This window comes from Electrona antarctica (assembly GCF_951216825.1).
Source record: "Electrona antarctica genome assembly, chromosome: 8".
Lineage (NCBI taxonomy): Eukaryota > Metazoa > Chordata > Actinopteri > Myctophiformes > Myctophidae > Electrona > Electrona antarctica.
Window position 1 is genome coordinate 56,828,304 of NC_136789.1, and position 16,050 is coordinate 56,844,353.

General features: G+C 46.3%; 1 protein-coding gene across 1 annotated transcript in view; it reads left to right on the forward strand.

Annotated features, from left to right (window-relative positions):
* Positions 1–16,050, forward strand: part of rars1 (arginyl-tRNA synthetase 1) — a 36,947-nt gene that overhangs the window by 8,388 nt on the left and 12,509 nt on the right. The window contains exons 5-11 of the mRNA XM_079508500.1: positions 1,321–1,421; positions 2,096–2,217; positions 5,563–5,683; positions 6,816–6,945; positions 7,583–7,687; positions 9,264–9,442; positions 13,333–13,442. Coding sequence (XP_079364626.1) covers positions 1,321–1,421; positions 2,096–2,217; positions 5,563–5,683; positions 6,816–6,945; positions 7,583–7,687; positions 9,264–9,442; positions 13,333–13,442 — 868 coding nt within the window. The remainder of the gene's footprint in view (positions 1–1,320; positions 1,422–2,095; positions 2,218–5,562; positions 5,684–6,815; positions 6,946–7,582; positions 7,688–9,263; positions 9,443–13,332; positions 13,443–16,050) is intronic.

Genomic DNA, 16,050 nt, shown 5'->3' on the forward strand with positions numbered 1-16,050 from the left:
TGCGCGCGTGGCCGAGGAACGCGCATACAAAGATGTCATTGCCTGGCCCTGTATTGTCAGTGGTCAAATAAGACATTTGTCAATTAAACTTGACAGTTAATAACTAATCGTAATCAATCGAAAAGTCTGCGGTTCTATTATTGGGTGGTTTTCTGTGAATGTAATGCGCGCGTGGCCGAGGAACACGCATACAAAGATGTCATTGCCTGGCCCTGTATTGTCAGTGGTCAAATACATATTTGATTAAGGAATACAATATGCCCTTTGTATTATTTCTGTGTATCAGCAAAAATGCAGCTTATCCACTAACCGCTTAATTGATCGATAAGGTTATCAAAACGTATCAATTGTCAATTAATTCATTCATTGATCATTCCCATCCATAGATTATTACATCATCGCCTAATCGCAATTATTTGAGGTAATCACAATTATGTTTGCATAATCGTCAATCGTTTCCATGTTGAAAAATTCAAACATGTTTCCAAAATAGCAGAAATGGCAGCTCAACTTATTTCATACCGTTTTAGTAAAACATTTTGGAAAGAAAAATGAAATGTATATAAAAATATGAATTACGTCATCGATGTCTTTGTTTTGTCATATCTGCCCTGTGCAATTTGTGATTACGAAGCCTAATATATTTGAGTGTATTATAATTTGGATGTTTGTAATAACATTATAATAATTTATAATGTATGTCTATTAGAGTAATGTTAACTCCATAGACACATGCAAAACAGAACAAGTACAAAAATAACGGCACTCCATCTTTAATATAAGGCCACATCATTCATAACATCATTCACCTGGTGAAGGTCTGAAGAAGGGCTACGGCTCCAAACGTTACCTATATTAAGTAAAGACATTTCTGGGAGCAGAAAATGGTGTGCAGATTTTTTCATTTATTTACTTGTGACTTAGTTTAATCCAGCACCCTGCCTAGTAAGGCACTTGGATGTGCGTGTTCTTTTTTTTTGGCTGTTTTCAGCCTCCTTTACCACTTTGTGCATTACATTCACCCGTTCTCACACACACATATCTGGCGGATGGAACCATGCATGGCACCGACCTGCTCATCGAGAGCAATCGGGGGTTCAGAGTCTTGCTCAAGGACACTTCTGAACTCTGGGGGAGCCCGGGATCGAACTGGGGGCCGCTCTATCTCCTGAGCCACTGCCGCCCACTGCCATTATGTTAGCCATGTTCTTTTTAGACGCTTTTCAAAAGCAAATGGGAGTCGGGTAAAGGCGGTGCCTGGATACGTGGTTTAGACTAAAAAGTAGACATGGTGGACTAACGCCGTCGTCGTGGTTTCAGGTTTCATCAACATCCACCTGAAGAGGACGTTTGTGTCCAAACTGCTGACCAACCTGCTTCTCAATGGAGTCCAACCACCTCCACTGGCCTCCAAGAAGAAGGTGAGACACAAATCCGCTCTCAGTAAAGCAGGTGACACATTTTATTATCTGCCTTGAAGTTTATTTATTCATTTACTTTTTTTTTTCTGGGAGAAAGTTATCTCGGGGGGGGGGGGGGGGGGGAACAGAGGGACGCGGACTCGGGGAGGCGGGGTTTATGGACTCGCAGTCTAGCCAGCACAATGCGAGTAGCTGCCTCCTGTTCCAGGGGGTCCTTCGTGTGTGTGTGTGTGTGTGTGTGTGTGTGTGTGTGTGTGTGTGTGTGTGTGTGTGTGTGTGTGTGTGTGTGTGTGTGTGTGTGTGTGTGTGTGTGTGTGTGTGTGTGTGTGTGTGTGTGTGTGTGTGTGTGTGTGTGTGTGTGTGTGTGTGTGTGTGTGTGTGTGTGTGTGTGTGTGTGTGTGGGGCAGCCTCTCTATTTGGAAGAGGCGATGCTTTGTCTATCCTTGAGTGGACTATTACATTTTCATATACTGTTGACTGGTGCTAGACTATAATCATTTCATATTACTGTGAGTTAATCATACTTACTGCATACAGTGTCTGGTTATTCCTTCATTTGAAACCCTCCTAAAAAATGTTTGGCTCTGTTATGCTACTGTTTGTTGTAGATCCAAATAAAAGTATTCAAATGTGTGTGCGCGTGTGTGTGTGTGTGTGCGCGCGTGCATATTCAGGTGGTGGTAGATTTCTCGTCTCCCAACATTGCCAAGGAGATGCACGTGGGTCACCTGCGCTCCACCATCATAGGAGACAGCATGTGTCGTCTGTTTGAGTTCCTGGGCTACGAGGTCCTCAGGTAGGAGCTTCGTACGTCTGTTTGAGTTCCTGGGCTACGAGGTCCTCAGGTAGGAGCTTCGTCTGTTTGAGTTCCTGGGCTACGAGGTCCTCAGGTAGGAGCTTCGTCTGTTTTGAGTTCCTGGGCTACGAGGTCCTCAGGTAGGAGCTTCGTCTGTTTTGAGTTCCTGGGCTACGAGGTCCTCAGGTAGGAGCTTCGTCTGTTTGAGTTCCTGGGCTACGAGGTCCTCAGGTAGGAGCTTCGTCTGTTTGAGTTCCTGGGCTACGAGGTCCTCAGGTAGGAGCTTCGTCTGTTTGAGTTCCTGGGCTACGAGGTCCTCAGGTAGGAGCTTCGTCTGTTTGAGTTCCTGGGCTACGAGGTCCTCAGGTAGGAGCTTCGTCTGTTTGAGTTCCTGGGCTACGAGGTCCTCAGGTAGGAGCTTCGTCTGTTTGAGTTCCTGGGCTACGAGGTCCTCAGGTAGGAGCTTCGTCTGTTTGAGTTCCTGGGCTACGAGGTCCTCAGGTAGGAGCTTCGTCTGTTTGAGTTCCTGGGCTACGAGGTCCTCAGGTAGGAGCTTCGTCTGTTTGAGTTCCTGGGCTACGAGGTCCTCAGGTAGGAGCTGTTTGAGTTCCTGGGCTACGAGGTCCTCAGGTAGGAGCTTCGTCTGTTTTGAGTTCCTGGGCTACGAGGTCCTCAGGTAGGAGCTTCGTCTGTTTTGAGTTCCTGGGCTACGAGGTCCTCAGGTAGGAGCTTCGTAAAGGCCTGTTCACGCTCCAGTTTGAGGTGATAAGGCGACCACGGAAAGATGTGTTTGGGTGAGTGGTGAGTTGCTTATCGCCGCAGCGTGACGTCATGTTTGTTGGGGGTTTTCTTTTACGTTTTCGGGGGTCACCTAACACTGAAGTATGAATGGGCCTTTTAACCCATTCTGCTTTAAGCGTTATGTTATACTTTAGCTATTGAAAAATAGCAGATCTACAAGCTCATAGCGCGCCACCGAGTGGCGCGCTACGAGCTTGTAGGTCTGCTATTTTTGAAAAGTCGTGAAAATGTGACGCGAATCTTTGAATATATATTTTCAGAGCGAACGTTTTTAAATGTTTTTTTTTTTTTTTGGCTTTTGCCTTTATTTTATATTTTGATGGAGGGACAGACAGTAGGCTGACAGGAAATGGGGAGAGAGATGGGGGGATGACATGCAGTAAAGGCCGTCGGGATCGGGAGTCGAACCCGCGGCACACTGCCAGACTGGATTACCAGCCAAGGTGCCTGGACCGCTGAGCCAAGGCCCAGGCCAGAGCGAACATTTTTAACTAAAATATTTGCTTCTGGGGGGGGGGGGGGGGGTCCCTGGAACAACATATTTTGAGATGGGGGTCCGTGGCCCAATAGAGATAATTCTGGGGGTCCTTGACATGAAAAGGGTTGAGCACAACTGACATAGAAACATGGGTTTTTCAGAAAACTATTAGGATTTAGAAGCCTTTTTTTCTAATCGCCATCAGTCCAAAATGGGTTAAGGCCTATTCATTACCTCTTCTGTTCATCCTCTGTCCTCCTCTCGTCACCGCGACTTCACACATGCCGTTTCCTGCATTCTGGACGAACCATCGGTGACGTGAAAAGACACGCAAAGTCATCTTTTCATGACGTCAAACATTTCACAATTTTCGTAAAACTAAACGTTTTTTTGGTTAATTTAAAAATGTTCATGAATTCAAAACAAATTCAATGATTCTTTTCAGTACGTTCATGAAGATAATACAAGACAAATCTAAGAAATTCCGTACATTTAGAAACCAAATGTTTAAGCTCACAACGTGGCGCGTTGTGAGCTTGTAGATCTGCTGTTCTCACTAGTCTAATGTGTCTTTTGGGTCGCGGGCTAAAATGTTTGGGAACTGCAGCTCTAATGATCAGGGAAAATTAGTTTAAGTTGTGGCAAATCTGGAAAAAAAAATGCTTACCACTAGCTTTCTTCACAGATGTGTTCATAAAGGTGTCTACTATCACAGAACAAATAGTTCCAACCCAACTCCCTTGGGAAAGTTGGGGTACCATTATCAACCAATATAAGGCAAAACAATTCCAAATTTCATTATACTTTAAGTAGCATGTGACATGTAAAAATGCCCATAGCCGTCATCACAAATGTGATGAGGTCAGCACATTTGGGCACATTTGGGCAAGTGGCTATGGCCGAATTTAGCTCAAGGAGTGTTTTTCGTGCAAAACTAATGCTTGGAATGGATTCAGCATCATGAAAACCCCCTAGTTTGACATGTCACATGCTACTTAAAGTATAATGATTTTTTTTTTTTTTGCCTTATATTGGTTGATAATGGTACCCCAACTTTCAGCAGCTGTCACAAAGTTTCCCAAGGGAGGTGGGTTGGAACATTTTTTTCTGTGATAGTAGACACCGTTATGAACACATCTGTGAAGAAAGCTAGTGGTAAGGATTTTCTTTTGCAGATTTGCCACAACTTAAGCTAACTTTACCTAACTATAAGCTAACTTAAGCTAACTTTACCTAACTATAAGCTAACTTAAGCTAACTTTACCTAACTATAAGCTAACTTTACCTAACTATAAGCTAACTTTACCTAACTATAAGCTAACTTTACCTAACTATAAGCTAACTTTACCTAACTATAAGCTAACTTAAGCTAACTTTACCTAACTATAAGCTAACTTTACCTAACTATAAGCTAACTTAAGCTAACTTTACCTAACTATAAGCTAACTTAAGCTAACTTTACCTAACTATAAGCTAACTTTACCTAACTATAAGCTAACTTTACCTAACTATAAGCTAACTTTACCTAACTATAAGCTAACTTAAGCTAACTTTACCTAACTATAAGCTAACTTAAGCTAACTTTACCTAACTATAAGCTAACTTTACCTAACTATAAGCTAACTTTACCTAACTATAAGCTAACTTTACCTAACTATAAGCGGTAAGAGTATATCATTGCTGTCTGGCAGAAACCTTTTATCTCCATATTCTTTTTACTTTTATTTTTTTGTAAATGAATATCCTACTTGATCACACTACAGCATAACACAAACGTATCAAAAATAGCAGATCTGCACGCTCGCTGCATATTGAACTGTTATTTTTTAATTTGAATCCTGAAATTAAAGTGAACAATTTTGGACTGGTTTGCACCCAGCAGACCCAACAATAATACGTTTGGGACTATAAGGCATTTCTAAGCACATGTCTGCGATAATGCATAAACATACACCATACATACAAACAAACAAATGGCATTCATAAAATCGCTGTCCTAAAATGTTGATGTGCTCACAAGGGGTGTGTGTGTGTGTGTGTGTGTGTGCGTGTGCGTGCGTGCGCAGGTTGAACCATGTAGGAGACTGGGGCACACAGTTTGGAATGCTCATCGCTCACCTCCAGGATAAGTTCCCCAACTACCTGACCGTCAGTCCTCCCATAGAGGACCTGCAAGCCTTCTACAAGGTCTGTCTGCCTGTCCGTCCGTCTGCCTGTCTGTCTGCCTGTCGGTGTGTCTGTCTGTCTGCCTGTCGGTGTGTCTGTCTGGAGGAGCACTGGTCTCAAGGACCACTGGTTGAAAACCACTGGGCATACTCTGCTTGGTTTGGAAGAGCAAGTAAGCAGAGATGCACCAGTGTTGACTTTGACACCACATTTTGGTTTTTAGTTCTAGTCGCGCAGACTGAGCATTTTGTTCACGCTCCGTTGTACGCAGGTGTTGAACCTGTGCACCACCGACGTGCCACGTTTGCGCCGCGTTGTGAGCTTATCGATCTGGCCTTAACCCATTCAGGCCTGATGTCGAAATTTAAAAAAAAATTCTTCTAAATCATGACAATTTTCTGAAAGATTTGAGGCACATTTTAACGATTTTTAAAAAATAGCAGACCTACAAGTTCATAGCGCGGCACCGAGTGCCGTGCTATGAGCTTGTAGATCTGCAATTTTTCAATAGCTAAATTATAACATAATGTATGTAACACCAAAAGGGGTTCCCGCTCAAAATGGGTTGATCCTAGCCTGGATCCAGCCCAAAGACCCCGCCCACTCTCTGAGTGGACTGCATCTCTTGGTCTGGTGTTGCACTGTGAACCTATAATTTCTTCGGTAGAAAAATGTATTATCCAATGAGAATCGGTGGTGGGGGGGTGGGTCTAACAAACAACCAATCAGCGCCGAGTCCCGTTTTCAGCGTCATCACGCAGCGCAACACACAGAGGGTTGAGGGAAATTCTAATCCCCTCCCCCTTGAAATCGCTCAGACAGGAGACAATGTCAGACTGAAGCTTCAAGAAAGCTACAGTCTGATAATCAGGCTAGGTTGATCCATTTTCAGGTCAGGATTTCACCCAGTGTCAATTATCTAATGTAATCCTGGGCGCTGCACTTCCTCTGCCGTCTCAAGCTAGGGTGAGCTTCACTCACTGGCATTGCATTGGGAAGTGACAATCAACAATGTGCGAATCAGTGTGACAGACGGGTCCCGCAAATCATTCTTGTTAATACTTAATTGGCATGTATTTGCTTATTTTGCTTGTGTTGGTCTTTTGTCTGTCTACTACGACCTCTCCTGTTGTAACTCTCCTCTCCTCTCTAGGAGTCAAAGAAGCGGTTCGATGAAGACGAGGTGTTTAAGAAGAGGGCCTATCAGTGTGTGGTCAAACTACAGAGCAAAGAGGCAGACTTCATGAAAGCCTGGAAGCTCATCTGTGACGTGTCCAGGAAAGGTGAGGTGTGTGTGTGTGTGTGTGTGTGTGTGTGTGTGGAGGATTGTGTGTACAGTAGCATAGATTAGGACTGTGTATGTGTGTGCTTATACACTTACACACACAGTGCATGTCGTAAAGTGTGAGTGTTCTCTCAGAATGTGAACTGTGGTGTCCCTCATGTGTCAGCTGATACCTGTTATGATAATTAAATACATCATGCCCTTTGCTAAGCCCCACCCACTCCACTCTGCCAGACCAAGGTCGGGCAAGCTGTGCTTCTCACCCATTGAGATGCATGTTAAATGACGGGATTTCTCCATATAAATTATCAATCACTTCAGTAGCAAGAGCTTTCAAAATGTCTAGTCAACAAGGCCTGCAGTAGGCTATGCACTGGACAAATGTGCATGACATCATTTCAATGAACTAGAAATATGAGGAAATGTTAGAGGGAGAAACCGTATCCAACACAATCAACTTTAACGTCCGACAGAAATGAGTTTGTTTGCATGTAATGCACGGAAAGACTATGGTGAGTATTGTTGCCATCACCTGGGTGGGTGAGTCATGTCACTTTCCTGACGTTAAGCTGTGTTATGTATGTGTTCTGTCTGTCTGTCTGTCTGATTGTCTTTCTCCTCTCTCCATCTTCCAGAGTTCCAGAAGGTCTACGTCTGTCTGGACATTCAGATCATCGAGAGGGGAGAGTCCTTCTATCAGGAGATGATGACCGCGGTGGTCCAAGAGTTTGAAGCCAAAGGTCAGCATTTGCAGTAAAATGTCTTCTTGAATTACGTGATTTTGATTTCGCAATGACGGGACAACATGATTTTAATTTGACAATAACGGTTATCAGTTCGCCGTCACAAATTGCTTTGAATCTGAGGAGTGTCTTGCCTTGGTTCACACTCGCAATCATCCGAGTCGGTCTCCATCAGATAACATTTGGACCAGCAAATTGATACACATTAACTCATTTGACGCCTCCTGGTTCAAACGCCCTGCCCGCCGAGATCGCCTTTTGACGCCTATTTTAATATAACTCTGGTTCCGGTTCAGCTGTGTTTGGAGGAATGTGCAATTGTGCAGCAATGGAAATCAAGATTCATTTTTATTCATGCAGGCCTCGACACGTCATCACGCATCACGTTTTCGTTCAGAGAAAGTCATTCAAATTGGATGTTTATAGACTTTTGATATAGCATAAAATACACAAACATGGAAATGTTCCCATTGTTTTGGCATCCATTGTTAGGTATGTCCGTATATACTCTAAATTTAATTTCACTACGTCTTTAAAGTAATAAGAGGATACTGGTATACTGAACTGCATTGAATCGGTTTTGTCTGCAGTGTGAGGAAGTGACCACATGGGGGCAGTGTTGTCTCACGAATGCTCTCTCTCTTCCACTCTCATATTCTGTCTGTTACTCTCCCTATTTCTCTCTCTCTCGCTCTCTCTCTCTCTCTCTGCATCTTCAGCATTCTCGTTCTCTTGTTGTTTCACTTTGTTTTGACTCTTTCTCCGAAGCTGGCTTTATTGCTCTCTCCGCCTCCCCTCTATCTCCATCTTTATTGCTCTCTCCGCCTCCCCTCTATCTCCATCTTTTTTGCTCTCTCCGCCTCCCCTCTATCTCCATCTTTATTGCTCTCTCCGCCTCCCCTCTATCTCCATCTTTATTGCTCTCTCCGCCTCCCCTCTATCTCCATCTTTATTGCTCTCTCCGCCTCCCCTCTATCTCCATCTTTTTTTATCTATGATTCGTTCCCTCCTCTTTTCTGTCCCCCTCATATATATTACTGTACGTTCCTCTCCCTTTGTTCTACACACCTTTCTATCTCTAGGCCTGTGACATAATCGCCTAATCGGAATTATTTGAGATAATCATTTTTTCTCAATCGTTTCCATGCAGAAAAATGACCATACATTTTCAAACTTTTTTTTTTTTTTTTTTTTGAAATAGTGGAAAAAGTTGATCTACAAGCTTACAACATGTCACGTCCCCTGTTTTGTAAATGTTTTGGAAAGATTTTTGTCATCTGCTCAATTTGTGATTACAAAGCCTGAAATACAAATTGTAATGTTAAAATGTTCAGTACAAAAAAAAAGTCAATCGTTAATCCCAATTATTTGTGTGACAATTCAACTTAAATGTATAATCGTGACAGCCCTATCTATCTCCTCCTTCCTCTTATGTCTTCATCTTCCTCTCCCGTCTCCCTCTTCTCTTCCTCCTCAGCCCGCTGAAGTTCGTGATCACGTTGAATTTAATGGCTGGCAGTGAGTGTGTTGTTAATGCATTGTGTTGTAAAGATGATCTCCCTCCTGTCCTCAGGCCTGGTGGAGATGGACGAGGGCCGTAAGGTGGTGTTCTGTCCCGGTCAGTCCATTCCACTGACGGTGGTGAAGTCAGACGGAGGCTACACCTACGACACCTCCGACCTCGCCGCGCTGCGACACCGGATCTTCGACGAGCGCGCCGACATCATCATCTACGTCACAGACAGTGGGCAGGTGTGTGTGTGTGTGTGTGTGTGTGTGTACGTGTCCGTCATGCATGACAACATGCTCTGCCTCACTGAGAGCAAAGAGATGGATTGATAAACAAGGGGGAGAAAAGGAAGGCAGGTAGGCCAAGACCGCAGAGCGGCTGGGAAACATTGAAGCCCAGCGCTTCAGTGTTTGCTTTGGCCCTACCGAAGCTGGACCTGCGGGCGGTTTGCTTTGGCCCTACCGAAGCTGGACCTGTGGGCGGTTTGCTTTGGCCCTACCGAAGCTGGACCTGGGGGCGGTTTGCTTTGGCCCTACCGAAGCTGGACCTGGGGGGGGTTTGCTTTGGCCCTACCGAAGCTGGACCTGTGGGCGGTTTGCTTTGGCCCTACCGAAGCTGGACCTGCGGGCGGTTTGCTTTGGCCCTACCGAAGCTGGACCTGTGGGCGGTTTGCTTTGGCCCTACCGAAGCTGGACCTGGGGGGGGTTTGCTTTGGCCCTACCGAAGCTGGACCTGTGGGCGGTTTGCTTTGGCCCTACCGAAGCTGGACCTGCGGGCGGTTTGCTTTGGCCCTACCGAAGCTGGACCTGCAGGCGGTTTGCTTTGGCCCTACCGAAGCTGGACCTGCGGGCGGTTTGCTTTGGCCCTACCGAAGCTGGACCCGCGGGCGGTTTGCTTTGGCCCTACCGAAGCTGGACCCGCGGGCGGTTTGCTTTGGCCCTACCGAAGCTGGACCTGCGGGCGCTTTGCTTTGGCCCTACCGAAGCTGGACCTGCGGAAGGTTTGCTTTGGCCCTACCGAAGCTGGACCTGCGGGTGGTTTGCTTTGGCCCTACCGAAGCTGGACCTGTGGGCGGTTTGCTTTGGCCCTACCGAAGCTGGACCTGCGGGCGGTTTGCTTTGGCCCTACCGAAGCTGGCCCTGGGGGCGGTTTGCTTTGGCCCTACCGAAGCTGGCCCTGGGGGCGGTTTGCTTTGGCCCTACCGAAGCTGGACCTGGGGGCGGTTTGCTTTGGCCCTACCGAAGATGGACCTGCGGGCGGTTTGCTTTGGCCCTACCGAAGATGGACCTGCGGGCGGTTTGCTTTGGCCCTACCGAAGCTGGACCTGTGGGCGGTTTGCTTTGGCCCTACCGAAGCTGGACCTGTGGGCGGTTTGCTTTGGCCCTACCGAAGATGGACCTGCGGGTGGTTTGCTTTGGCCCTACCGAAGATGGACCTGTGGGCGGTTTGCTTTGGCCCTACCGAAGCTGGACCTGCGGGTGGTTTGCTTTGGCCCTACCGAAGATGGACCTGCAGGCGGTTTGCTTTGGCCCTACCGAAGCTGGACCTGCAGGGGGTTTGCTTTGGCCCTACCGAAGCTGGACCTGTGGGCGGTTTGCTTTGGCCCTACCGAAGCTGGACCTGTGGGCGGTTTGCTTTGGCCCTACCGAAGCTGGACCTGCTGGGCGGTTTGCTTTGGCCCTACCGAAGCTGGACCTGTGGGCGGTTTGCTTTGGCCCTACCGAAGCTGGACCTGTGGGCGGTTTGCTTTGGCCCTACCGAAGATGGACCTGCGGGCGGTTTGCTTTGGCCCTACCGAAGCTGGACCTGAGGGCGGTTTGCTTTGGCCCTACCGAAGATGGACCTGTGGGCGGTTTGCTTTGGCCCTACCGAAGATGGACCTGCGGGCGGTTTGCTTTGGCCCTACCGAAGATGGACCTGCGGGGCGGTTTGCTTTGGCCCTACCGAAGCTGGACCTGCAGGTGGTTTGCTTTGGCCCTACCGAAGCTGGACCTGCGGGCGGTTTGCTTTGGCCCTACCGAAGCTGGACCTGTGGGCGGTTTGCTTTGGCCCTACCGAAGCTGGACCTGCGGGCGGTTTGCTTTGGCCCTACCGAAGATGGACCTGTGGGGGGTTTGCTTTGGCCCTACCGAAGCTGGACCTGTGGGCGGTTTGCTTTGGCCCTACCGAAGCTGGACCTGTGGGGGGTTTGCTTTGGCCCTACCGAAGCTGGACCTGTGGGCGGTTTGCTTTGGCCCTACCGAAGCTGGACCTGTGGGCGGTTTGCTTTGGCCCTACCGAAGCTGGACCTGGGGGGGGTTTGCTTTGGCCCTACCGAAGCTGGACCTGTGGGCGGTTTGCTTTGGCCCTACCGAAGCTGGACCTGCAGGTGGTTTTCCTCAAAAGAGCGCACAGCAGCTGGGGGTTTAACGCAGGGCGCTCGTTCACAAATGCATTCAAGTGCGTTCAGGCGAGTTAGCACTTCCGCGTTTTGGACACCAAATGCTTCAACATTTTCATGTCAAGGACCCCCAGAATATATGCATTTGTCCGCACGCACGCACGCACGCACGCACGCACGTGCACACACACACACACACACACAGTGTCTCCCTCCGCTCCTCCTCCCTCTGCTGTTCTACAGTCTCGACACATGTGCCGACGCGGTGGGTTGAGTCGGTGTGCGTATGCGTTAAATATTTTGACGCAATTAATTAACGCGATAAGTTTGACAGCCTTAAAAAAAAAAATATATGTATATATATATATATATATATATATATATATATATATAGTCGATGTACATGTTTTTTTTCTCACTTCGCTTCTCAGTCTGCCAAGCCTCCAGTCTCTCAGATGGGAGGTTTGCTTCTCAGTCTGCCACGCCTCCAGTCTCTCAGATGGGAGGTTTGCTTCTCAGTCTGCCACGCCTCCAGTCTCTCAGATGGGAGGTTCGCTTCTCAGTCTGCCACGCCTCCAGTCTCTCAGATGGGAGGTTCGCTTCTCAGTCTGCCACGCCTCCAGTCTCTCAGATGGGAGGTTCGCTTCTCAGTCTGCCACGCCTCCAGTCTCTCAGATGGGAGGTTTGCTTCTCAGTCTGCCACGCCTCCTGTCTCTCAGATGGGAGGTTTGCTTCTCAGTCTGCCACGCCTCCTGTCTCTCAGATGGGAGGCACAGACTTAGAGAAAGCGGTCTGCGGCTTCTGATTGTCTGTGGGAGGGGGGAGAGGGACCAGTGTTATCCGATTGTAAAACCCGAGTCACTTCCTGACTTGCCTACGTAACGGAAAATCCAGACTGGCCTGGCCAGACGGAGTAGGGAAGTGAAAAAAAGACTGAACGTAGCGAATCAGTCTGGCCCCCAGACTAGTAAGAGCAGGCAACATTGTTTTTTTTATGCCATCGCTCAACACTGCAGTGACGGGAAGAGCCAGGACAGAGACGAGAAAAGGTAAACGACACGGTCCAGAAATAACAGAAAGGCACACATTTTTCTGAAAAACCCATGTTTCTATGTCAGTGGTGCTCAACCTTTTTCAAGGACCCCCAGAATTATCTCTATTGGGCCACGGACCCCAATCTCAAAATATGTAGTTCCAGGGACCTCCCTGAAGCAAATATTTTAGTTAAAAATGTTCGCTCTGAAATATATATTCAATGATTTGTGCCACATTTTTAAGAATTTTTCAAAAATAGCAGACCTACAAGCTATGAGCTTGTAGATCTGCTATTTTTCAATAGCTAAATTATAACATAATGTTTAAAACACCAAAAGGGGTTCCCGCCCAAAATGGGTTAAACATTAGCAGTAGGCAGACACGCTAGAGCAGCTGAAACCATATCCAGCTGCAAATAATAAAATTCCGATTAGTTTATAGGAGAGAGGGAGGATGGAATCTGATAGCAGGCGGTCAACATTCAATTATATTCCAGCATTGACATATGGCTGCTTCACTGTACGGTTCACACGGCAATCGGCATGACATTTAAGGGGTGTGTGTGTGTGTGTGTGTGTGTGTGTGTGTGTGTGTGTGTGTGTGTGTGTGTGTGTGTGTGTGTGTGTGTGTGTGTGTGTGTGTGTGTGTGTGTGTGTGTGTGTGTGTGTGTGTGTGTGTGTGTGTGTGTGTGTGTGTGTGTGTGTGTGTGTACCACAGAGCACTCACTTCCAGGTGGTGTTCGCTGCGGCTCAGATGATTGGCTGGTACGACCCCCAGGTGACCCGAGTGGAACATGCAGGGTTTGGGGTCGTTCTCGGAGAGGACAAGTAAGAGAGAGCGCACACACATACTGTACTACTACTATATTATATATAGATTGTTTTTTCCTCTAGGGGCACCACCGCCATTTTCTTTTGGTGTACAGACTGGAACTCGGTTTGGCACCTCCCGGGTGTCCAATCCCTCCCGGGTGCTTCAGTGTTTATTCCTACTAACAACACCACTGCATGTTTAGGGCAGTGGCGCTGCAGAATCTATTAGATCATATGCAACATAACTTATTTGAGAGAGAGAGAGAGAGAGAGAGAGAGAGAGAAGGCACACGCACGCACGCACACCCCACAAGCACAGCAGGACGGCAGGATTTAGCTGAAAGTGTAGGAAAAATAAATACTAATCCCCCTTTGATACCCGGAACAAGTTACTAGTGTCCACCCCCATCACGACCGTGGAAATCCTGCTTGTTTCTTTACGTCTGCGTATTATAGTTTCGACGAGACAATGTGCTTAAAATAGGCTCACCGGCTGTGCTCAAACTAGCATGACGGCACGTCTGCTCTAAAGATTTGAGAATGGCCTAATAACAATATGAATATTACCAATCACAATATAAATATTATTACTCCACTGCTGTTCAGCCTTAAACAATAAAATCCTCATTGGCTTGGACTGTGCTGAGCTGTACAACTACTGGTTTAGTAAAGTTGTTAGTCCGAGTCTTTTGAGTAATATTCCACTTTAGTTTTTGGTCATATTTCAGTCATCTGAAATGTGTTTTAGTCCAGTTTTTGTTGACTAAATAGCGTGAGAATTTAGTCGACTAAATCTGCAGCTGATTTAGTCGACCACATTTTATGGCATTGTAATGCCTCATTTTGAACGTCTGTGTGCCGAAATAGCCGATCTCCAAGCTCACAATGCGTCTGGCACTGCAGATTGGCTATTTCCAAGCATAATATGACTTAGTCAGTGACTTAGTCTTGGTTCTACTGGATTTTACTGAGGCTCAATGCTGCATTCACATGGAATCAGGCAAGCGGTAGACGGCAAACCGGACTTCATTTTAGTGGACGGGAGCAGGACGGTAAACGGGATAAACAGGACAGCCAGAACCGGCGACGGTAACGGCATACGGCATCAATGTTAAAATATTTAAAGGAGCATTCAGTGATTTGAGTGATTTGGAAAACCACCCAGTCCGCCCCAGTAACAAAATGTGCACATGCACACACTCTACAGTGGGGGGAAGTGCAACAGGCCAACAGCATGTTCCCCCACTCGATCATGATTGGAGGAAGGCCCCTCTCATCCTGATTGGATGAAGGCTTTGCCACCCGCCACCAAAACTTAAACTAGGGTTTTTTGACCCCAGGGGCTGACTGGGGACAGGGAGGAACTCCTTATATGGTCAGCACACTCTATGGTAGGTAAGTGATATTTGAATTAAGTGAAATCACTGAATATACCTTTAATGTTTTTACCGCTCCGTGCCGTCCAGCAGGTTTTGCCGTTTGCCGTCTAGCCGCTTGCCTGATTCCACGTGAATGCAGCATTAGTATGCATGGACGTTCAGTGATGCAAAACAAGCGCTTCCCTGTAAACACAACCCCAGCCATGGGTCCCAACCTGGAAGTGACTGCTTGTTGTTTTTGGTCGCGGTGCGCTCAGAGATTGTTTGTTTCCCGTGGATAGATATGTATGCATAATTCATAGGATATGGAATACTAAACGAGGGAAAAGAGAGAGCAGAGCAAAGACAAAGATAACACAAACCTCCTTTTTTTTTTTTTTTTTTACATGTGTTTTTGGGGGGGGAGAAAAGTACTTGATTGTGTGTACATATTGGCCTGGTCACAGTTATTACATAATCGCCTAATCACAATTATTTGAGGTAATCACAATTATGTTTTGCAATTTGCATATAATCGTCAATCGTTTGCATGTTGAAAAATGTCCTCACATTTTCAAAATGTTTTCATACATGGCAGATGCATAAGCTTGTAAGCTTTTGTACATTTTTGGAAAGAAAAACTTCCAAAAGATCACTTGTCCTGTCCTGTGCAATTTGTGATCATAAAGCCTAAAAGGCAAACTGTAACAAATTGTAACGTTCCAATATTCAATGCAATGACATTGTTAATTGCTAATATTTGTGACAATCATCAACTGTAATTTGTAATCGTAATTTACATATTGCAGAGCAGTGTTTTTTTGGCAGCAAATTTTAGTTTTAGTCATTGTCTCTTGAATAGTTTCCATTTAGTTTTAGTCACCTGGAATGTTTTAGTGTTAGTCTAGTTTTAGTCGACTAAATGTCATAAGATTTTAGTCCACTAAAATGTATTTTGTCGGGCCTTGATGCCGTCGTAATGGCTGATTTAACACTGCCGATCTACAAGCTCACAATGCGTCGCAGTTGTGAGCAGACCTACAAGCTCGTAGCTCGCCACCGAGTGGCGCGCTACGAGCTTGTAGGTCTGCTATTTTTGAAAAATCGAAGAACCACTGACATAGAAACATAGCTTTTTCAGAAAACTGTCGGGATGTGGAAGACATTTTTAGAATCTGATCTCAGGTCAAAATGGGTTAAACCACTACATGTGGACATGGTCTAATGGTCTTTGGTGCATACGCTGCTTGAGAATATGGTTATTT